This window comes from Marmota monax, unplaced genomic scaffold (genome assembly GCF_021218885.2).
Source record: "Marmota monax isolate L192 unplaced genomic scaffold, Marmota_monax_Labrador192_F-V1.1 WCK01_AAM20220418_F8-fsc00029, whole genome shotgun sequence".
NCBI classification, from domain to species: Eukaryota; Metazoa; Chordata; class Mammalia; order Rodentia; family Sciuridae; genus Marmota; species Marmota monax.
The window spans coordinates 13494574-13518440 of record NW_026693024.1 but is presented as its reverse complement, the minus strand read 5'-3'; the positions used below and the strand labels follow the sequence as shown (position 1 = coordinate 13518440).

The window sequence follows — 23867 nt, the reverse complement described above, 5'->3', positions numbered from 1 at the left end:
AAGGCAGAAATGTAGACCAGAGCGGAGGCAGCCTGACAGTGGGCACAGGAGCTGGGAAGGCTGGGGCGAGGAGCTGAGCCCTGAGAAGCAGAAACAGAGAGGCCTGAAGGAAGGCAGCGGTACGCTCAGCATGAGACCAAGAAGAAGGAGGTCCTTGTCCTGTGCGGACTTGTTCAGGGTCCTAAAAGTACAAGGTAGGCTACAGTCTTGACTCAGAGACTTGGCTCAGAAGACACTATTTTTTTTAATGTTTCATTTTCTTTATTAATTGCAGCTACCTCTAATGGACTCCTCCCCTGTGCCTGTGCTCTGAGGTTTTTTTTTTTTTTTAATATTTCTTGTTTTGTTGTTGTTTGTTTTGCTTGGGGCTCACTAGGGTTTAAATGTTGCATGACCCCCAATGGTCTTTTCCTCCATTCCTGCTGTTGTCCTTGACATTGTTTCAAACACAATGACCCCCAAAGGTCCATGTATTTGAGGCTCTGTCCCCAAGGTAGTGCTACTGAGAGGTGCTGTGGCCTAGAGGGAGGTGCTGAGAGGTCATTTGGAGTGTGTCCCCAAAAGAGATTTTTCCTCTTTCTCTGCTTGGTGGCTCAGGATGCTTTGCTCTGCCGCATGCTCCTGCCATTGCCACCCTGCTCACTCAAAGCAGTGGGTCCACCAATCTTGGGCTGGGACTGCCAAAACTCTGAGCAAAAAACACAACCTTTTTCTCTTTACAAGTTGATTATCTCATGCATTTTGTTATAGTAACAGGAAATTGACTAACTCAAGTACACTCCCTGGTTTTAGAGTGATTACCTTCAACTTGACTATGATCAACTAAATTTCCTTAAAGCTAGGGCTGGGGTTGTGGCTCAGCAGTAGACACATGTGAGGCCATGGGTTTGATCCTCAGCACCACATAAAAGAAATGTTAAAATAAAGGTATTGTGTACAACCAAAAAGGTAAATTAAAAAAAAATCCTTAAAGCTAAAGATTAACTGAAGTTGTTACAGGTGAAAGTCATCTGGAGAATGGGTGATGTGTTCTCTCAGGTTCTCGTGGACACTTAAATAATAACAGTTTCTGTTTTCAAAACATTAAAGATGGACCTTTCATTTTGAGAAGGTGCATGTTTTATGGCCCTTTGGACCATAAGATCAAAAAATGTCAATTTATTTTCTGAAAAGCAAAAGTTCTTTAAAAAACTTAAGCTCACTGCTGCATCTGATTTCCTAGACTATGAATTATGGTCTATGTAAAAACAATTAGTGGAATAAGAAATCTGTATTTAATAAATAACAGCTGCATGTGAGTATACAGACTTACTTCATTCACATCTACATATTGAATCATTACTGCAATAAATTTCACAAGGCTCAAAAAATTTAAAAACAAAATTTCAAAACTAGTACAAAAACAGGAAAAAGAGTAGAAATAAATACATATTTATTTCTTCGAGTTGCACAAGAGGGAAGCCAGATGGAGAGTTTGGACTTACTCATAAAACTTTCTGACTTTTAATTTGCAAAGTGGAGTGTTGTTGTACACTGAAAAGAAAGGGGAGAAGAGCAGCATGGTGTAAAGTTATGAGCTAAACATAGCTCCGAGAAGAACCAACCACTCTGCGCAGGCTGAGCATTTGTTCAGGTAAATAAAAATCAAGCCCCAGGTGCCGCGTGCTAAATGGATAACCCTGCTGGGAATGAGAGAAATGCAAATGGCATGTCCGTGTGGGTGACGCTGATACAGGGGGCTGTGTTTGAAACAATGTCAAGGACAACAGCAGGAATGGAGGAAAAGAGACGCACGCACGTCGGTGACGATGACACCAAAGGAAATGTGCATGTAGGTGGGCAGAGCTCTGAAGGGAATGTGGCATAGGTAGAGTTTAATGGTCATTAGCTTTTCCCCCTCTAAAGATGCTCACATTTATTTTTAAAAAACATTAAAGAAATTTTACCTTATTAAATTATAAGATGAAAGCATAAAAGGTTTTGTTACAGGGAAAAGTCCTTTCCCCACTCCTCTGGCTCCTGGGGGGTGCTTCCCCAGTGCTCTTGACAGACAAACCCTGCTCCCTGTTTCTCCCCCGGGAGGAGCTTCCGTCTGTCCTGCACTCCCGGCCCCGGGCCAGTGTGGACTGCAAACTCATCTTGTTCGATGTCAAGGACTGGGGGGAGGACCATCCTGAGGTCCATCCCTGAATTCTTCCAGACCAGTCTTTATCGACAATAAAGGTGAGACCCTACTTTGATCTCCCACTTATTTCTCAAACGGTTCAGAAAACTCAAGAGACAGATCAAGAGGGCTCAGAGTGGGCCCCTCAAATCCTCCACAACCTCTATCTCAGATGAAAAGAAGTGGAAGGAGCCACAGGTGGGCGACAGGAAGCACGGCGTTATACTCTCCTGGGCAGCCTCTGCAAAGAGAGGCGAGCTGGTGAGCACCCTTCTCCAGTCTCAGAGAGACAGGAGGGACAGAAAGTGGCACGTAAGGGCAGCTGAGGAAGCCTGGGTTTCCTCGCCATCACTAACTTAGGACAAGCCACCTAAGTTCTGAGGACTTCCGTGTTTGTCCTTTGAAAACAAAAGAACTGCATTAGACATGCCCAACTTCCTTCCAGATCAACATGTTTTCAGCAGGAGGTGCTGGGAGAGAAGGAAAATAAGCCCCACTCCCAACATTTGCGAGTCAGCCTGAAATATAACCGTCGCACCCACACAGCCCAGCAGTTCACCTTTGGGTTATCCCGGGCTGGGGAGGCAGCTCAGGGGTCGGGCGCTTGCACTGCATGTGCAGGGACCTGGATTCAGCCCCCTGGGTACCCCCCACCAACCACACAAATTGAGGTTTTCTTTTTCCTTTCTGATTTACTCTGTTTGGACATATTACAGCACTGAGAAGCAAACTGACAGATTACTGGTTTACTAGAGCTAAATAAAGCTTTATATTTTCATTTTCAAAACCCTGATAAGTTTCAGTGTAGATCTAAAGGTCTGTATTCTGTACATAAAATGCCTCAATACACAGCAGAAAGACGGACAGGAAGAAAGGAAAAGAGAAAGAAACATTTCGGAGCATCTTCACTGCCAAGTATTATGTTGGGCATTCTATTTATGATCGTGGTAACAAGCCCTGAAACAGCATTTCATAAACTTGCTCTGCACCAGTCTCTCTCTGTCTATCCATCCACCATCTCCTTTTCATCTCTCCCTACCTACCTACCTATTCATCCATCCACTGATGTCGGTACCCAAATCATCTCGACGTAGAGAGAAAGGTGAACACTGAATACCTAACCGAGCTGGGCTGCATTTAGTCACACCGCTGAGCTGGTCCATGGTAAGTGTGTGCTTGTGATCTCATTTAAAATGATCCATCTTCACATTCTAATTCCTTAAGGGTGGCAAAAGGACAACACAACAGTCCTTTATAAAGGAGACATGGAGTTGTCCCAGGTGAAGTTCAAGTTCTGTTCCCTGCTAGTCCTCGTAGCAGAAAACCACCACTAACATCATGAAATCATGGTCACATTCATGCTTCCACTGTCAAGAAGACTTCTGTAAAGTGACATGTGACAATTTTAGACAGAAAACATCAGGTCATGTCAGCTGACTGCTGATATGTCAGCTGACATGTCATTTACACTGCCTATGAATGAATGTTCCTGGCATTTGATTCTCGAGCATTTTAAAACACTTGGAAATACTATTTGAAAAAGAAAACATGAACAAACAAAAAATCAGTAATTCTTTGGCACATGTTCTTTCTCAGTGAAGAAAAGACACTGTGTGTGTGTGTGTGTGTGTGTGTGTGATTCAAAATATCTGGGTACCACCAGGATTTAAGGCACAGACTGCAAAGTTATCTAGGACCAGGGAACCTGTATTCCAGAATCCACGAGTCAGAGAATCTTCCAGTTTCTCTTTTATCTCCATCGGCTCTCAGAGGTCTCTGGATTATTCTGACCAGCACACATACAAGACAAAATTTCCAAGAGCCACCAAGTTCCTTTCTGTCCGCTATAGCCATCTTTCTGACTCACAGAATCCTTTTGAACCATCTACCAAAATGTACTGAAAATCTACCAAAATGTGTTCCAATCTCAGGATGCGATCGACTCTGTGACATTCTGTGAGGGCGATTTCTTCCGAGGGATGGGACCGTACGTGTTTTTGTGCTCGGACAATCAACTACTTTGCTGTGTTATCATTGCTATTGTTCTGGCTTTAATACCTTATTTTGATTTTAATAGGCATTTCTTTCTTTTTCAGAGGCCTTTCCCAGAAATATGAACTACGTGAGCAGTAATGACTTCCTATCACAGAAGTGGCAAAGACATTGACCTTGGGTAGCTCGTCTGGGCTGAACTCTCCTGCAGCTGTTTCCTGCTGGATTTATTGGTCTTTGCAGCGCATGGTCAAAACAAACCCCTGCTCAAAGACGCTTATGTGGGCTGCTTCTCTGACTTGGAGCCTGCTGGGGATCTGTTGATGTCATGGAGTCACACTATGGTGTGACTTATTGGGGACCGATGCTTCCCCAATAATCTTTACTCCAGGGGCACTGGTTCAAACCGTAGCCACCCTGATGAACTGTGACAGCTCTATTTCCAAATCATGACTGACTTCAAGGTTTGAAGCTGAACGAGGAGACCATCTTGCTATTCCTGGGCATCTGGATATCAAAGACACAACCAGGACAGGGACTGAATATCAAATGAACGGGACGTCACGGCTTCTCTCCTGTGCAAAGACAGTCTGCACCTCAGAGTCACATCATCACTGTGCTGAGGGTCGTTCATCGTGAACAGGGTAGCCCAGCTGAGACCGGAGACTGTAAGAGTTCCTTAGTGGCTATGATTGGGGGAGGGAAGTGATCGGCCATTTCCAAATTTAAGCAGCTGTTTCTCTAGCTGAGTTCTCAAACAGGTCACCCCTGGCCACACGTGGTGGTTATTCAAGCAGATAAAGTTTGCAATGTGTTGTTCAGTCAGATTGGCCCCACTTCAAATGCTCCACAACTGTAGTGGCTAGTGGCTCCTCTGTGGGCCAGCATATGTGGCAGGATGTTTCTGTAATCGCTGAGGATTCTCTAAGTGTAGAACTGAAAATCACAACACTGGGTCCAAGGCGTGTGCAAAAGCAAGTCCATTTTGCCACAGAGAGGCTGCTCACTGGGCCCCGTCACAGGAATGGCCTGCTCCACGGAGAGGGTCTCCCATAGAGAAACCACAGTGATGGACGCCTGCAGCCCTGGGACAGAGACCTGCTCCAGGACGCGTGTGCACAGGGTGACTCCTGAGCCACACAAAGCTGCACAGGTGGATTCGGCCTTTTGAAACGTCCCTTGGGTGGAACCTCAGCTCCTACAGGTGGATTTGGGTGGGATGAAGAGGAAGGAGAGCGACGATCAAGACAGGGCCCATGTCTCCAGGAGACCAGAGCTAACAACCTCGGAGCACTTGCTCCAGGCAGGCGATGGCCTCAGAGCCCAATGGAGTGTGTCCCAATCCTCCAACGGCCCTAGGAGAGTACCTGCAAGGGCCTGAGTGGAGTGGAAGAGCTCATGGCTCCATGGTACCAGAGACACAGGACCACCACTGCAGGAGGCAGAATGCAGGCTGGGGGCCAGGAAACACAGGGATAGTAAGAAACCCACAAGGCCTTGCTGGGAGCGTCTGGGATCCTGCATTTCTATCCAATCAGAAAGCAGAATCCAGAGAGATGGACAGACGTCCTGGGCCTTCTATAGGGGAAAGGAGAGCGGGGACCAGAAGCCCAGGCTCAGGGCTCCTCTGCAAGCCGCGCGCTGCTGAATGCACATTTAGGTGGTGAAGGCTGAGTGCCCCAGGGACTGGCCCCCTCTCTGTGACCCTAGGGAAACACAGAAAGTGAGGAAGTTCTTCTAAGCTTTGGGCAGCTCCCCTTTCATTGGCTGTGAGCCTTCCAAAGTCTGGCTGGCCCTCTCATCAGGCCAGGGTAGGTCAGGGACTATGGAGGCATGGAGCATCAGGTGGCAGGGGACTTGTGGGTGACAGCGATGCCCGATGTGCCCAAGGACCTTGAGAGCTGCCACTTGGTGTGGGTCCTCTCTGGAAGGCCCGCCCTAGGAGCACCCTCTCCAACTGCCTGTCTGGATTCCTCCTGTGCACTCAGGCAGGACAGGGTCCTGCTCCCTGATTTTGACACGTTTCCACGGCACGTGGCATATTAAGTGTGGAAACGTGTCAAAATCAGGCAGCAGCTATCCATCCAGAGGATATCTCCCATCTATATTCTCCACAGAGGACACCAATGCAGACTTGAGCTTTCTGGGGTGCCCTTGTTCATCTGGGGTCCCAGGGTGTGTAGGCATTTAAAATCTTTGGGTTTACATGAGAATAATTCTGAAGAGCCTCTAGGGCAAGCTTTTCTTGCTCTTTGAAGGAGATACCAAAAAGAGAATCCTCTTGTTCCTCAGGAGACTGTGGCATGCACATGTGATGGCAGAATTATGGCATCCACATTGTTACCTTGGGGATTTACAGCCTGAGGATGACCTCCCTGAACTAGGTTAACCAACCCTGGTGCTGCTATACCCGGACTTTTATTATTATTATTTTATTTTCAATTTTTCTCAAATTGAAAATCAGGCTTCTGTTCAGGTACCTTGTGTGGTTCACACACCCAATTTCACAGCATATGCTAAAGGAGTTTACAGGTTCTGAGAATGGCAAGTTAAATGTCTCAAAAAATATATTTGGTAACAAATTTCTCTGACTTTATGAATTTTTAGAGCTTTTTCCCACTACTGGAGTTTTTCACTTTTTTTTTAAAAATTGGAATTATGAAAATGTTCAAACACACTCATAAGTGGAGAGAAATGCTGTGGATCACATGTAATGATAATCAGACTTAATGATTGTCTGGATAAAATCAGACACACTTGCCCGAATTCTTTCTTCTTCTTCATAGAAATGTCACAGCACCTCCCAGAGAGCCTGTCATTTTATTCCTCTGTACTATAATACATGTCTTTGAAAAATATTTTCTAATGCAACCATGATATCACCACAAGAAAACTAGCAATAATTCCTTATTCCGCGTTCAATACATAATCGTATTTCCTGAAAATCGTGTTGCCTTTGAAATGTCTTTTTGTTCAGAGAATACGGTATCCTCCTGGTGCTTGTCAGAGCTCCTGAGTGGCCTTAATATTTTTTGATACTGTTGGTCCTCGTCCAGGGCTGGGCTGGAGATGTCACCTTACTTGACCCCTCTGCAGTTCTTGCCAGGGGAAGAAGTTAGCTCTGGAGGCTTTGGGGGGCAGGGGCTGGGCGGGCGACAGTGCTGTTCCCCATTCTGTCTCCTGGGAAAGCTCCTGGGGTCTGCTTGCTCCGCTGTTACTGATGAGGATGGAGGGCTCAGGCAGAACTGGCACATTCCAATGTTTGCTGGGACCCAGGCACACGCTGTGTCTCCTCAGGTGTTCTTCATTCACAAAGAAACGTGAACTATCACAGCTAGAGGGTCTTAGACGTTTCTGTCCACTGTGATTCCATTGCTCTGCCCCCCCCCATTTAATCCTAGGTAAGTCATTCATTCATTCCGTCAGGCAATAAATTTTAAGGGAGCATCAACAAACTCGGCATTGTTGAAGCATTTGGGACACTTTAGGGAACACTGCTGGCTTTGAGGACATTCCTAGTTTGCTTCTTGTTTCAGCCTCTCTGAGCTCACTGTGTTGCTGTGGTCTGCAGAGCAGCATCTTAACTTACGCCCTGATGACAGCAAACAACTCCGGATGATATCACATAGCCTAAAGACAACAGAAAGGGCACTTCCTGTTCCCGAGCCTCTCCCACGCACTGAGTGTGGGGACCATTTCTCCACCCTGTCAGCAGACAGACAGTCTCCTCACTTGGCTTCCAGAACCCTGCACCATCCACCATTCTGACCTACTTCCTGTTCCTTGGGCCACTTCTCAGGCTGTGAGGGTTTTTCTCACTTCCAGATTACTTTCTCTTTTTTACTCTCCACACATTAAATGTTAGGGTCCACGGATTTTCTATCAGGGCCACGTTTTCCCCTCACTCCACCTTCCGCCTGAGAAATATCATCAATTTACAGAACCTCACGCCATATCATCTCCAGCGCTGATCTCCCTCTTGAGCCTCACACCTATCTGAAGAGCAGTCTCACATAGACTTCTGAATCGCTCCAGGTCAACGGGGCCAAATCGTCACACCATTTTGTGATCTAAAGGCTCTTCTCTTGGGTTCCCAGATTAGAGAATGGCCCCTGTATTTTCCCACTTGGTCACCCAAGCACACATCTAGGTATCAGCCCTGCTAATTTCCTTCACTCCCCCAAATCTGAGCTGTCACAGGTCCCATTTGGCCTCATGCTCTATAAATCTCTCATCTATCTATCCTCTCTGCGAGCCTCGTACCCTGGTTCCTGTCACCCACAACCACATCATTGGTATTCCTGCAATGGCCGGCCAACTGGTCTCCCTGGTTGGGGTCTGAGACTCCCTCCAAGTCACTCCCCCTGTAGGCTGGGGGAGGAGGCTGCAAATATGATCATGTAGAAGACCCTCCCACAGCTCCTCTCTGTTCTCAGGGTAAGGAGTAAACCGTGAGCAGTTTCCAGCCTGCACCACCTGCACCCACTAGCACCTTGGTTCCTCCGACCATGCCAGTCCTGTAGGACTCCCCTTACCCATCCATCCCATCCATCCCATCCATCCCATCCCATCCCTCTAGGTGAATTCTTACTCATCCTTCAGATTTCCTCTAAGACACTGCTCCTTCCAATCTGCCTTGCCTAAGTCCCCAAGCCCTGGTGAGTGAAACTTCCAAGTGCCACCTGAAAGTCCTGTATCGTCCCATCATTATTGCCAAGCCACCTCCGCCCAGGACTACAAGCGACACCTTCTTATCCTTCCTGCTATGTTATTTCTCGTGTTCAGAATAGTACCTGCAACACAACAGGTGCTTAGTGAAAACACAATCAGTGAGTAAGTTTCCTGGACACTGCTTCTCACCGCGGTGGTCATGACAGCATGAGTTCTCCTGGCTGGGACAGTGCTTTTCTGAGAATTCAGAGTTGCTTAAGAGAATGTGTATTACGATCTCTCTCTGTTCTCTTGATTCTTGAAACCACTTTCCATCTGTCTCCTTTACATTTTTAAAGGCAGGTTTTGCTCAAAACCCTAAATAAACAAGTCTAGGTGGCTGCACTGTCTTTGGTGCCGAGGGCGACACGGACGATGACCTGTTGCGGGCTCTGACAGTGAACACTCTCCCTTTCCACACAGTTCCAATGAACCACAGCTTCCCCTAGGTGCCATTTCCAGGGGAGACATCCGAACAGCTCAAAATGTGACAACCACAGAGCCTGGTAAGGACTGTCAAAAGCATTCCCCATTTAACCCGCAGATTTCAAATGTCGACGCACCTGGGATCCCAGGTCAACAAGGGGCTCTGGGAAGGCTCATGCCCGCACTTGTCTCCTCTAATAGAGGGAAGAGTTTTTACTTCATTTTCAAAAACTGATGACCTTTTCATTTAAATATCAAGCTTTTTCCTCTTGAATGCCAGAGCAGGGGAAATGGAAAAGAGTTGTCCATTTCCTGGAGCGTCTGTTTGCACTCATAATTAAAAATAACACCTTCTAAAAGGTTGCGCTCACCTGATTAAGGAGAAAAGCACACCTGGGTGCACTTTATCACCTGCTGAGAAATGTTCTCCCTCATTGCAGCAGGTGCTGTTCTCTCCTGTAGCGGGCTTGTCTTCCGGACCCCCTTTCCCTCCACGTGGGACTGTCTCTCCCCCTACGACCAGGGAGGCTGCAGTAGCCCCAACCTATCACTGCAGGCTGCCATGAGAGGGGCACTGACCTGTCTGCCCACATCAGGCCACTCATGGTGGAGGGCGACTCCCTCCCCGCTGCTCACAGGAAACGCGGTCACGTGACCTCAATACACCTTGACTCTAAGAAGCAAAGGACACCATGGTGGGACTGAGGTTTCACAGAGAAATCCAGCGATGCAGAGCCACAGTTGTCACTGTTACCCTTCAAGTTCACACCTAAGTTCAAGTTCAACTTACATAGGTTTATCTGTAAGGATCATTAAACCACCAGTTGCAATATTCATGCAGGACCTCTGATTACCCATATGCACCGCTTTCCTCTGCCCCTCTAAATTCCTCCCAGGGCTTTAAGAGTCATGCTCGTTTGGTTGTGACATAGGTAAGTCAGTCACCTCTGTAGGCTTCCCTTGTTGTGACATTGCAATGACAACAGCATTGGGGCCAGGTGAATTCTTAGGTCCTTGCCAAGTAGGAGAAATAGCACTGCTGTTATACTAATTGCCTGACAGTACGGGTTTGGTTCTGTATCTCCCCCATAACACTTAAGGACACCATCTGATGTATTTGGCATCCATATACATAAATATGCACCTAATATAATGTTGTCTATTTAAGTAAAGTTTCATGGACCATGAAACTGAACAAATACAGAGGACTTGTGCTCTGGATTTTGCCAGTGCAGGTGATTAAACGGATCCACGTGAACGTGCAGAAGTGCCCCTGTCTGCATGTGTTTCTCTTTCTGTACACACTTACTGGGCACCCACCAGGCCCCGGGCACTGCTGGAAGTACTTGGGCTACATCAGTGAGTAAGCCAAGGACCCCACCCTACCTGGTGCAGCTTACTGTCAGAGGAGAGAGAGAGAGACAAGAAAACACTGAACTGATAGATAAGCCATCACAAAGCATGTGAGAAAGTGATAAGAAGAAAGAAAACAGGTGAACAGGAAAGGAACTAAGAAATTAGGGAAAGGGACAATTTAAAATTCGGTGGTCCTAGGGTCAGCTCCATTGAGAAGGTGACACCTTTCAAGTCTTTCAGGCCAAGACTTGAAGGAGGAGCTAGCCGTTGCATAGCTGGGGGAAGGGAGTTCTAGAAGAGGGAGTGGGCCATGCAGCGCCCCCAGGGCCAGAAGCAGGGCTGGAGTGAAGTCAAGGAGAGGCAGTGAGGAGGAAGTTCGCAGGGGGCTGAAGAAAAAGTCAGGGGGTGGAGGGCAGATGGTGGAGGGCTTTGCAGGCTGAGTAGGAGCCTGGAAGTTCCCCGAGTGAGGGGAGGAGCCAGGCAGGCTCTGAGCAGCAGGTGCCCCGCCCTGATTCACAGAGAACCCAGAGAGGGGCAAGTGCAATACAGAGGACTCAATTCTACTCAAACCTAACAAGTTGATTTAACGAATGGGAGGGCTTGGGAATTAGGTGACAGGTTCTTTGATAGTAACAGTAGGACCAAGTTCAAGAATTTGGGCTGCCATGCCTTTATTTCAGCCACCCAGTGATTTCCTCTAAGTCTCTTCAAAAACTATCACCTCCTCTGAGATTCCCTGCACGGCTGTCCTGGCCTAAAACCCCCTCCACCAACTTAGGCTCCACATTCTGCTGCTTGGTTTCCCTGACATCACTAAAGGCTCTTTGAGAATACATAATGTCATGCCATTCCCCATTCCCTTCAGTACAGTGCAGACTCTGAGAAGGTAAGGGATTCAGCTCAACTCCTAAGGTGGCTTCCTGGCACAGAGGGACTGATGGGTTGAATGACTGAATGGATGAATGTATGTTCTGGGAGTCCAGGAAAACTTCATTTAATTAAACTTTTGTTTAGTTTGCATGAATCCAGTTCTAATTTAAACAAATAGGCCATGCAATTGGGGAATAAATAAAACAAGCTGTCAAATCATAAATTATTTCCCACCACTGCTTGGCTTAACATTTAGAGAGTGGATGGTTCACATGAATGTTTACACGGCATTCTTCATAAAACTACAAGTACCACATTGAAGAACATTTGGAAAATGGTAGAAAAAGAACTTAACCATTTTACATCCTCCCTACCACTGCAGCTAATGAAATTCTAAAATTCCCCAATACGTAGTCTTTAAACTTCACTGCATTCTTACATGGTTTAGAGACATTCTCGAGATCCAACAAATTACTCTGGTTTTTAAACTTTTATCTAAAGCTCTTCTGAATTCTAAGATTATGTGACTCCACATGAAAACCAATAAAAAATACAAGCCATTCAATAACTATGCTTTTTATTTCAGAGCCCGTTAAATAAGGAATTTCTGGGGACATCTGAATTTTTTCTTCTAGACCCAAGTTCTCATTTTCCTTGATCTGAATTCATTGAACATTTGGGATTTCAACAATACAAAGAAATACAAAGAGTGACAACCCTTGATCCATTTGAGTCCACTCTTGCCAACAGCTGTGACTTTCAGATCACTACAGGAGCCTTCTTTTGGACTTTCTATGAATGAGTGGGGTGTTATTAAGAAAAATAAAAAACACAAAGCAGGTTGGAAAAGAAAATATTTCCTACTAAATAAAGAGAATAAACTGTTCTCTGCCACAGTAGCACTAACATACACCCCCACTGGGTATGCACAGTATAAGGCAGAGGCTGGACCCAGAGGGCTGCGTCCTGGCCACGGGCTGACCCTGCAGCTACCCAACAGCAGGCAGTGGTCAGGGTCTGTGGACCTCTGATGGAATGGCCTTGTGCCAGGTAACCAGCTCAAGTGCTGCAGGCTGACACCAGGAGGCACTGCCAGTGAAGTTAGGGACTACCAGCCAGGTCACGGGTAAGGGCCGCCCCATGTCCACGAAATTCCCCTTTGAGACTAACCACCTGCAAAGCACAGGGAAATTTCTCTGCCGCCTGCTGCCCATCGGATTGTGGCAATGAGATCTTATCTCTTTTGCCCACCAGAACCTCAGATACGGCGAGGGGAAGGATGTTGCAGAGAGGAGGGAAGGCAAGGGAGGAAAATGGCTCATGTGGAGGCCAAGAGGGAAGCCGGGAGGTGCAGGGGAGCTGAAGGAGGCTGCTGAAGGCGGAGGCAGGGTCCTCACTGACAGACTCCCCTAACACCATTTCCAGGGTAGGTCTTTTTACCTTTTTAATCTCGAGACAAAAGAGGGCAGTGATGTCCACCCTTCCTAATATTGATTTCTTGGGTCTGTTGATAAGATCAACTAAGGTGAGGCGCCCTTTTCAATTCTGTGAAAAATATAAAGGATGATGATGACGACAATGAGACTAATAATAGTGATGGCATGTTAGCATCTCTTGAAAACGGGTCTTGAAGGTGGCAGGGATCGTCTCATGTAATCCTCATCACCACAATATGATCCCCGTTTTGAGATAAAGAAGCAGAAGCACAGAGAAGCAAACTGACTAAAATTGCACAGCTACTTAGTAAAACTGGACTTGAATCCTAGCAGTCTGATTCCCAGGCTTGGGCTCTTTACCTGACAATGTAACAGAATAAGGTGAGGAGATTAAGATCCACAGTGCAAACACAACCTGTGGAGTTTTAATTTTAGTCCCTCTCTTCCTCTCCTTTTCCATCGTCCAGACAGTAAATATTTTTGAAGAGTCTGATTCCTGTCCAACATTATTCGTAGTTGGGGGATCTAGCTGTGACCCTCTGAGACCCTGCTCTCCCGGAGCTTAAGGGCTAGTGCAAAAAGTCACTCAACAAACAGAAATGGGCTGACAGTCTAAGTGCTAAGATAAAAATAAAACAGGAAGCTGCAGTGCCTGGTGACAGAGGGGGACAGACTGGTCCTTTCCTCCAGAGCCACTAAGGGAGCGCAGGTCGGGGGCCAGCTCTGTGCCTGCTGATGGAGAAACGCACCTGTCACTCTCAGGGATCTGACTGCTGGTGTGGCCCTGGAAAGCCCCAGCCACCACAGCCGTCTAATCCTTTCTTTACCAAAGGTGGCTTTGACTCCATCAACCTGGGATTTCCTTAGTTAAGTTGGGAAGCCTCCTGGGAGATACTCACCTGAACCCAGTTATTAGATGCCATGAAAATAATAAATGTATAGTAAAAGGTGGTCTCTGCTTTGGGGCATGCCTGAGGATTTGCAGAGACTCCACAGCTGCAGGAAGGAAGGAGGAAGCAGGAAGGACCGTTTCATAGAACCCGGCTTATTAGATAACATTAGACCTGCAGTCAACATCTTCCTTCTCTCCTGGGGTGCAGACACAGAGAAAGGAACTTACGGGAAAGCATGGAGAAGAAGGTCACTGCAGGGAGGGAGGGTTGGGGGAAGGTACCGAAGGCAGGACGTTGCAGAGGAAGTCACGGAATGAGAGCCTAATCAACCAGAGAAGAAGTCGTCTTCTGCTGTGGGATTCCCCAGATATAAAGGACAGAGGGGCTCACCATAGGGACTCATGAGCTCAGAAGGTGCCAATAATTATGGGATGTAGATCGGAATAGGACAGCTCCACATCCTACCTCAGTGTCCCTTGCCACCAGGGCGGCACTGTGTTTCAGGCTGGCAATTTGTGCTTAAAGAGAATATTTCAAAAGCACCTCTAGGAAGTAACCAGTGAGGTGAGATGCACCACGGGGGTCAGATGGTCCCAGAAAAGCGGAATCAGAGCCACACCAGGACCTGGGAGCAGCCTCCCTTTGGGTATTAGGACCAAATTGGGCATCAAGAATCCAACAGAAACATGGTCAACCGCAGCGTCAGAACTACCAGGGTGCCTGGGCAACTAGGATGAATGTTTAAATAGAATACTGAATCACCTGGTCCGCCAGATAACGCCAGGGTGGAACAGGAAGAGGACCGGACTGTGACAAGATCAGAAGTGACAGTCTGTTAGTCCACTTAAAGCTCAAAGAGGAGAATGTATTCCTGAGAGTCAGAGAAAGAGAAGATAGAAGATGGAGGGAAGGAGAGAGAGCGAGGGAGGGAGGGAGAGAGAGGAGACCCACACAAGTGCAATTTAAAACAGCAAAGATCTTAGAACAGAGGAGTGAATGTTACTTAATATAACATGTAAGTCACTGCCAAGCTTCGTATTTGAAGAGAACAATTCAATAAGCAAAAGATGTAGTGGCCCCTGGTGAACACTTGGGGACATGTTCACAGAGCATTTCAAATCTCTGTAAATATTACCATTTAAGATATCTTGTGTGTACTGTCATAATTTTTTCCACTTTTTTTTTTTTGCGCGTGTGTGTGGGGGTGCATATCAGGGATTGAACTCAGGGGCACTCGAACCCTGAGCCATACCCCAGCCCTATTTTGAATATATAGGATTGAATCAGGGATTGAACTCAGGGGCACTAGGCCACTGAGCCATACCCCAGTTCTATTTTGTATTTTATTTAGAGACAGGGTCTCACTGAGTTGCTTAGCGCCTCAGTTTTTTGCTGAGGCTGGCTTTGAACTCTCGATCCTCCTGCCTCAGCCTCCCCACTTTATTTTTTCTATGGATGGGAGACAGACTGCAGGGGTGGGATGGGAGAACAACCCCTGTTCCCTCCGAGAAGCCTGTGGGTTTTAAACAGCTACCTTGAGAAGCCCCAGTGCCTGTGAGAGCACAAACGATTAAACTCGCCCCTGCTGGACCCACAGCCTGGACTGACATCATTTCTGGAGACGCATTTTTCTTAGCATCCCGTGGTTTGATTCCCAAGTGGGAAAAATGGGGATTTTTCTCCCCCCATCATATAATATCCACATATTTAGTGTCTCCATTGTCTTTTCTCCCCACAATAGTCTGGAGTTCAAGGATTCAAATTTTCCAATCACTTCATAAACTGATGCAGAAAATTCAATGCAATGTCAGAAATGTGCCCGGGTCCACGCACGGCTTGCAGGCCCATGGGCAGGGGATGGGGACTCTTACCTTTATCATAGATCTCCTTCAAGACCCCTCGCTTTATCAGCTCCTCTCTGCTTTGCCTCATGGATATCTTCCTTTCCAGGGCTACAAGCAAGAGAGAGAGAGAAGCAGGGTGAGTAGGGAACAAGGGCACCACGTCTTTCCAAAGGTCAGTGCTGATTGGAACTGCCGTGTGATGCACGGAGAGCTTCTGTACACTCTGCTTCCCTTGTAGAAGGTAACCATCATTTGCTAGGATGATAAGCCTTTGTTTATTTATTTATTTTGGAGAGTACCAGGGATTGAACTCAGGGGCACTCGGCCACTGAGCCCCAGCCCCAGCCCTATTTTGTATTTTATTTAGAGACAGGGTCTCACTGAGTTGCTTAGCACCTTGCTTTTGCTGAGGCTGCCTTTGAACTTGTGATCCTCCTGCCTCAGCCTCCTGAGTGCTGGGATCACAGGTGTGCACCTGGCTGATCAGCCTCTTAATCAGATTATTTGTCTAAACCTTCCAATCTCTACATTACCTATAAAATAGGCATTTTATTGAATTTGAGTTAACACTGGTGTATGGTGAGGTAGCTGTGGCATGGAGAAGCTCGAGGCTGCACCAGTCACAGGGCCACTGAGCAGAGGGACCAGGACTCCACGCCAGACATGTGACCTCTCGTATGGACTCCACCTTGAAGTCCAAGGCCCTCCCTGGAGTGTGGGGATCTTTCTGGCTGGACTTCACAGATCCCGATTCACTGACTCCCATCACTAAGAAATAGTAAGTTTGAAACTATCTCCTGCAAACACTGGGCATTGGCATCCCAGGGTCCCTGGTGGATTATCTGAGAGGCGGCAGGTGACTTCCATGGCAGGAGCCCCACACCCGCCTCTCTCAGGCTCCATGTGTGGGAATAGCTCAATGAGGAATAGACTCTGTTGGCTCCAGATGTGTCTCCAGCCACACACCTGAGCCAGGTGGGGCTGGGGGAGGCAAGAGCAGTGGGCAGATGGAAGAGACTTGAGTGGCAGAGGACCCCAGGCGTGGAGGAGTGAGGGACAGCTCGAAGGGCTTGCAGGGGGCTCTGGTGGATCCTACAGAGGACAGCAGCTGCCCCAGGCCCAGCCTCTGGTAAACACTGTGCATGGGGTGATGACAGGTTATCACCCCGAGGCTCTTTGTCACCCTCTGGAGGCATAGTTATTCAGGGGAAAAGATTAAAAAAAAAGTAGGGAAACTTTTTATGCAAATTCATATACAGATTAATTAGACATACACACATGCACCTCAACAGAACTGAATCTGAAGAATATGACTAAGAACTAGAAAGCGAGGAGGGAATCCAGGGCTGTGATTCTATTTGTGTCACCCACTAGCTGTGGGACCTCAGTTGAGTCACTTGCTGGTCTGGGAAAACACAATTTCAATTTTACAGGTCCAGGGTGAGACAGGAACACCTGGATTGTGAGAAAAAGCTCTCCGGGTTATTCTTAGGCATAGCCAGGCTGAGGATCGCTGGTTATAAAATCTGGAACTTACTATTTTTTTTTTAAATCTCATCCTAACTTCTTTGCTTAAATCATAATGAATTAAGAGATATGAGAAAAGAAAACAAATGTCAGGAGAGACGCACTCACCTGTGGCTTACTGAGAATATTGATAATAAGAGAGACATAGATGTAGACCCACGGAAGAGAGGGCAGGAGGTTATCACAGGTAAGGCAAGGGGTAAAGGTGGGTGTAGGAAACACGGGGGTGGGGTTTGTTTTGGGGGTGAAAGCACTTTCCAACGCAGATCAAATGACGTCATAGGATACATGAGGACAGAAGGGGGTTCTTTATGCAGGGAGGGTTGGGACGGCTGGAAAAGGGGAGGAAAATTCCAAGTTAGGATCAAATGCTCTGCAGGGCTTGAGAAGATCTATCTGCCTGGCAGCACTGGGAGAAGACTGGACAGGTCAGGGGAAGCCAGGAGTTGAAGCAAGGGGTTGGTGACACATCTTTTAGAGGACACAAAGCCATGTCATGGAATGAGGTGCTTTGCCATCCTATACTCAACCACATGAATGGAACAGATTTCTCTTAAACACCGTGTGGTTTCCCAGGACTTTTCAAAACCACAGACTGGGATGGATGGGTCTGGTGCACAGCGGTAAGCAAGAATCTGCCCCCTGGCGGGCAGTGCCCTGGGCTTGAGGGTCTGAGGTTCGAAGCTGTTAGCAGAACGTGGATGGGCTCCAGGCCCACTCGGCCACCCAGACCCCTGCTGTCACACTTCACTCAGCCAATCATGACAGAGCGGCTGCTCCAGATGAATGACACCTGCTAGGGACTGGAGATGATGGTGACCAAGGGACAGTCCCTGCCCTCAAAGAGTTTACAGACTAATGTGAGAATCAGACGGTCATTAAATAATGACATCACCCAATGTGTGATTTAAAAATTGAAATAAGTCCTCAACTAATGTCCCTTGTTGGGGTGTCAGGGGCTTTTAGGAAGGAGATCCTTGAGCTGAGATTTGAAAGAGGAACATATCTCAGCAAAGAGCAATCGGTAGGGCTGACGGGAGCTCCGGAGAGAGCAGGCTGGACCCAGTGGGCGAATCGCGGTACCATGGAAGGACAGAAAGAAGGCTGCCCTGGCTGCAGCCACCAGCGCCCAGTGGAGAATGTTGGAGCTGAGGCCAGAGGGCAGGGCTGGCCATGCGGGGCCTGCACCAGGCACCATGCTCTTCCCAGAGGAATGGGAAGAAACAGTCAGAACGGAGCATTTGAAAGACAAACATTCGCTTCAATGTGGAGAACAGATGGGTAGAAACCAGTGACTAAATGATTCCAGATGTCAAGGCAGGGCAGGATGGCAGCTTGGGCTAAGCTGTGGGTGACAGAGACAAAGGATGTGGTCAAGAGGTGGCAATGTTGACATGACCTCAAGCTAAGGAGCAGACAAGGCACGTGCAGAAAAGAAGGGTCAAGGACAACGTGGTTCCTTCCCATCTTGCACAACTGAACAGAAGGTGCTATCAATCACTAAGGCAGGACGTACGAGATGAGAACTGGGTTTGGAGGGCGGATGGTGAACTCCAGGGTCAGCCGGGTCCAGAGGAGGCATCAAGAAGGTGCAAAGGAAGTGCAGTTGGAAACTTCATGAAACCAGAAGCAGCGACAGGAGACTGTGCATGTGGCCTGGACCGTGTTAGACTGTCACACGGCAGCACTGCTCAAACTCTCCAAGGAAAACACTCTTCATACAAAGAATGGATGCCAGGGACTCCAAAGGTATGACATAAAGTCTTCTGCCCTGAACTTGCTGTTTGCATTGAGTTTTTCTTTCAACATTAAGATGGATGGGTTGGGAGTGTGGCTCAGTGGTAAAGCATTTGCCCAGTGTGGGCGAGGCTCTGGGTTCTATTCCCAGCACCAAAAGAAAAACAAAAAATTAGGTGCACCCCTTATAATATATCCATTCTAATTTAAATGAGAAAATGTGCTCCCCATCAATTTTCAAATTCAATCAACACTCTGAAAAGAGGCGGCTTATTGATCCTAAGGTTTTTTTCCACTTCGTGGTACAGAACCCTGTGCCCACAGGGAACTTGTCTCATCACTTGAGAAGGGTGGAAAGTTACGTTGTTTAACACAATCCTCCCCACGATCCTGTGAAAAATCATCATTTGCATTCCACAGATGAGGTACCTGAGGTCCAGAAATATCAAGTTGTTTGGAATCATATAGCAGAGACTAGAAGATCAAAAATAAAACAAAACAAAAAACCCAATCCCTCTTCCTTTCCCCCAGTGATACCATATTGGCCATGAGGACCAGTAGAATGAACGTGAGAATGGTCAGCTCTGACAACGAAAGGCGACCTTATTAATAATTTACTTGGGGTTGAGCATCCCGGAAAAGTGACAGTTAATTTATTCATAGCTGCTTGCTCCTTCTAAAGCCCTGTTTTCTGGCTATTTCTTTTAATAAGGTGTGCACGATGCCTCTCTCTTAACTGTACTTCAGCTGCCCTTCCAAAGTGAGTGCTAGGTTTAACCAAGGTCAAGTTCACCACCGCTCCAGAAAGTGACAGTAAGTGGGCTGCCTGGTGCAGAGGGACACCTCAGGCCACTTGACCTGGTTTACTCCTGAGCCATAACGGTGTGGAAGCACGGTTACTGTAGACAGGAAAAGAAAGAAAGGTTTGCTTTTCACCAACCAAAGTTCAACTCTCTCCCTCCCGGTAATCTGGCTTTGGGTAGAGCCAAAAAGGAAAATGAGTCAAAACTATAAAAAGCTAAGGAGAAGAGGAGGAAGGCCTGGGGGAGACAGGTGTGACATGCACCCCACCTGCCCAAAGGAGAGCAGCCACAAGGTAAGTCAGGTCATGAGTTGGGGCTTGGTGGTGGGTTGGCCACTTGTGAAATGTGTGGTCTTTGCGAGGTAATGAACAGGAAAAAAACATAACCCTTAAAAAAAAGTCAAACTCTGTATTGTTGGGCTTGGCAAGAATATGCAAGCAGGTACTAATTTTATATAAAAATCAGTAAACAAAAAAAGCTTTTTTAAAATATGAGGATCACTATACTAGTATTCACTTATTAAAGCCAGGGGGCAGGGTAGATCTGAGTGACCACCCATGGAGATGCTTGGGCGTAAATGTTTTGGTTTTAAAACTGGGATTATGGTGATAGTGGCACCGTTCTTTATTTTATTTTATTTTATTTTATTTTTCACTATTGGGGATTGAACCCAGGGCCTTGCACATGCTAGGCAAGCACTCCACCACCCAGCTACAACCCCAGCTCTGCACAACTCTTCAAATAGACTCCAATCGTGGAGTTGTACACCGACATGGGGTTAACTGATGGTAGGAAAATGACATCTCAATAAAGCTGTTAAAATGGGGTGGGGGGAGTACCCCAAATGGCAAAAGTATTGATTAAAAATATAAAAAGAGCACATCTAAGCAGACCATTAAGGAAGTGATGAGCTTTAGGGCACAGAGAGCTAATAAGCTGACATTAAAATAAAAGGATTAAAAATACAGGTAAATTCCTTTAAAAGCAATTTTTAAATCCCTAACACCTTAGTCAATCAGTTGAACCAAAATGTAAAAATCAGGAATTTGGTTCTGAGAGAACAAGCATCACCATGGCCAGGAGCCAATGCAACTCCCTGATCTTAAGAAAATAACCGAATTCCCAGCAGCATCACGGGTGATGATGCGCTGTGGCCACTGAAGCCTCGAAACAGAAACAGAAGCCAGCAAACATGCAGAGGTGACTTCCAGGGACACCCAGCCCCAAATTCGAAGCTAACCCACGAGAAGTCCCAGAGAGGGAGAGGGCAAACAAATTCTGATTTGCTTTCACACACCAGTGAGTCAGTGGGGTCCATCCAAACACTGAGGGGAGGCTTCAGAGATCCTTTTGCCCGGGATAGGCGTGGGAGAATGCTCTCTCAATTCTGTAGCAAAGGTGGCCCTTGATATCCCCAAACCCACCCGATTCAGAGGTTGTCCAGGGAAGATTCCCGAAGCTCGCCATCAAACTCTGCTTAATATAAGAACTAGGCAGAAGCCTCAACAGACCTAGTTATCCTTGCCTCTGCACCACTGTGTATTACCTGGGCATTTTCATAAAATTCTGTAATTCTAATGCTTAGGGCTTCCTTGCTGAACCTGCATGGACCTCTTCCTGGCTTTAGCCAGTTCTGAGAGGTAGCGAAGGACTTGCCTTTGCCTTAGATCTGCAAACCAGCCACCGAGCACCCTAACCACCCAGGAGGGTACCAGAGAACTGCAGACAGCCCCTACGTCCCAGGTCCCACTGAAGGTGTTCACACTGGCCAATCCCAAACCTGCTCACCTCGCCTTGCCTACTCCTTCCCAGGGAAGCCATAATACAGGTGCCTGCCTACATCTCCTCCTGCTCCCTCAGCCTCCTGGTCAGCCCTCCTCCCAAAGCCTGATAGACTGCCAGATCGGGGATTGAACTCGGGGGCACTCGACCACTGAGCCACATGCCCAGCCCTTTTTTGTACTTTTTATTTAGAGGCAGGGTCTCGCTGAGTTGCTTAGCACCTCACTTTTGCTGAGGATGGCTTTGAACTTGCGATCCTCCTGCCTCAGCCTTAATCTGATTGTTTTTATAAAATCCCCTTCCAAGACACTATGGCAGTCTATGCCGTATTCACTAAAAGCCAGCTCCCCATCACCTCTCCTTCTTTTATTCTTCCCAGTCTCTCTATCAACACAGGTTTGTGATATGTCAAGGAATGCTATGCTGCTTCTGCCTCTTCTTCTTCTTTTATACTGATAACAGGTACTGTTTAATTAACTGGGCAGATTTCAAAAGCGCCATGGTAGAGACCTAGTTTACCCTTCTAATCAGCCTGTTGATCTGGTCTTCCCTGTTTCTATCACTCCACCTTCTACAAGATGGGTGGTCTTTTTCTTCATTCCACCTCTTGGGGGAAGATAACTTGAAGGGCCACAGGAAGTTATTTGCTTCTTTGGAGCATTTTCCAATAGTGTAGATCTCCTGAATCGGATTCTCCTTGCAGATGATGCCATATTTACCAAGAGAGCGAGCAACCAAGCGTCATCTGTCAAGGGAATTCATTTCTTATTGATTTTGCCATATCCATGTTGGTATTATTCACTGTCTTCAGGTTTGGGTACCCCATGCAATGTCTGGTTCAGCATGTTAGCTGAAGCCTTGTTGAGCTTCACGAAGGTGCCTCTGAGGATCTTGTGAAGACAAAGAAGCTGTGACACCTTACAAACCTTTGGGCTCACACAATTGATCCCTCTGATCCTGATGACAAATGCCAACCTGGGTTCTGCAGGACAGAGATGTTGCCAGTTTCTCTGGCAACCCTGGCCTTTCTAATCTCCATCCTGTACCTCTGCCTGTATTCCTGTAGTAGTGCGTGGCTTTTTCATAGATGAGCTTCCTCCTTGCCTTCTGAAGCGTCTTCTGGGTACACTTCTTCCTCAGGCACTTTACCTTCAGCTCTGCAAATTTCCTTCACTTTTTCTTACGGGTTTCTGGCACGGTGGGAGCCTTCTTTTTCTTCTCCTCGGTACCCTCCCTGATTCAGTCATAAAAACAGCTGCTGTGCTTCTCTGACATCAGTGAATTTGAAAATAAATATCTTGAGCTGGGGTACAGCTCAGTGGTGGAGCAACTGTCTAGGATGCACCAGGCTTTGGGTTTAAACCCCTGCACCACAAATAAAATAAATAAGTAAAATAAGCATCTTAAATGCCCTTATTCTCCTTAGTGAATGCCCAGGTTGGATGAATTTGTTTAAATGACTAGGGCATTTTCTTTTTATTCTTTCATATATGCATCTTTTTATTGATGGAAATAATACATGGAAATATTTTCACTATAAAAAAATACAAGAAATACACAGAAAACAAAGTCCTTTTTCATTTTTCTCTCCCCAGAGACCTAAATGCCTCCACGGCTCTCCTTTGATAACCTCATTCTCTTTTCCACTGTCCTCTGTCCCCAGTGCTCATCCTCCCATACATATACATAGTTTTACAAAGCACAAATGGAAGGGCTGGGGCTGTGGCACAGTGGTAGAGCGTTTGCCCAGCATGTGTGAGGTCCTGGGTTCAGTCCCCAGCAGGACCCCAACCACCTCCAACAAAAACCATTAATGGAATCATTCTTCACATGTTCTGTGAGGGTTTTTTCTTTCTTTCTTCTTTTTCTAACTCATTAGTTGGTTTTAGGGATCTTCTCAGTACATCCTGGACCATCTCATTCTTTTTGAATATTCCCTGTCATTTCATGAGGCGAATGCACCATGATTAATTTAAGAAGGAAATTTAAGTTTCTATGTTTTGGGCATAAATTTTGCTGTTGTAAATCTACTTGTTCAGTTACCAATGAGAACACGTACAAAGGCTTTTCTAAACTATGTAGCTGGATGTACAATTTGGGGACATAGTGTTTTCTGTGTGTATTTTCAGTCCTGATGAAAGAGGAAAACTTATGTTTCGTGACTTTTAAGTGATGCTTTTCATTTTTTAAAAAGATGAGAAAGTGTGAAAAAAAAAACAATATTGGTGCTGGAGAAAGTCATTTGGTCCTACTAAGAGCACCAGAGAAGAGACTTGTTCAGGTTTTTCTCCAGAACAATCTCTTTCTCTGTGTGTGTGTTGAATTCC

At 46.7% G+C, this 23867-nt stretch overlaps 1 protein-coding gene and 1 pseudogene across 11 annotated transcripts in view; both read right to left on the bottom strand.

The window, feature by feature from the left end:
- Positions 1 to 23867, bottom strand: part of Phactr1 (phosphatase and actin regulator 1) — a 497389-nt gene that overhangs the window by 86841 nt on the left and 386681 nt on the right. For all 11 annotated transcript variants that reach the window (XM_046453339.2, XM_046453342.2, XM_046453345.2 and 8 more), the window contains one exon: positions 15719 to 15799. In XM_046453339.2, the coding sequence (XP_046309295.1) occupies positions 15719 to 15799 (81 nt within the window). The remainder of the gene's footprint in view (positions 1 to 15718; positions 15800 to 23867) is intronic.
- LOC124098524 (large ribosomal subunit protein uL30-like) overlaps positions 17356 to 23867 on the bottom strand; it is an 86922-nt pseudogene continuing 80410 nt past the window's right edge.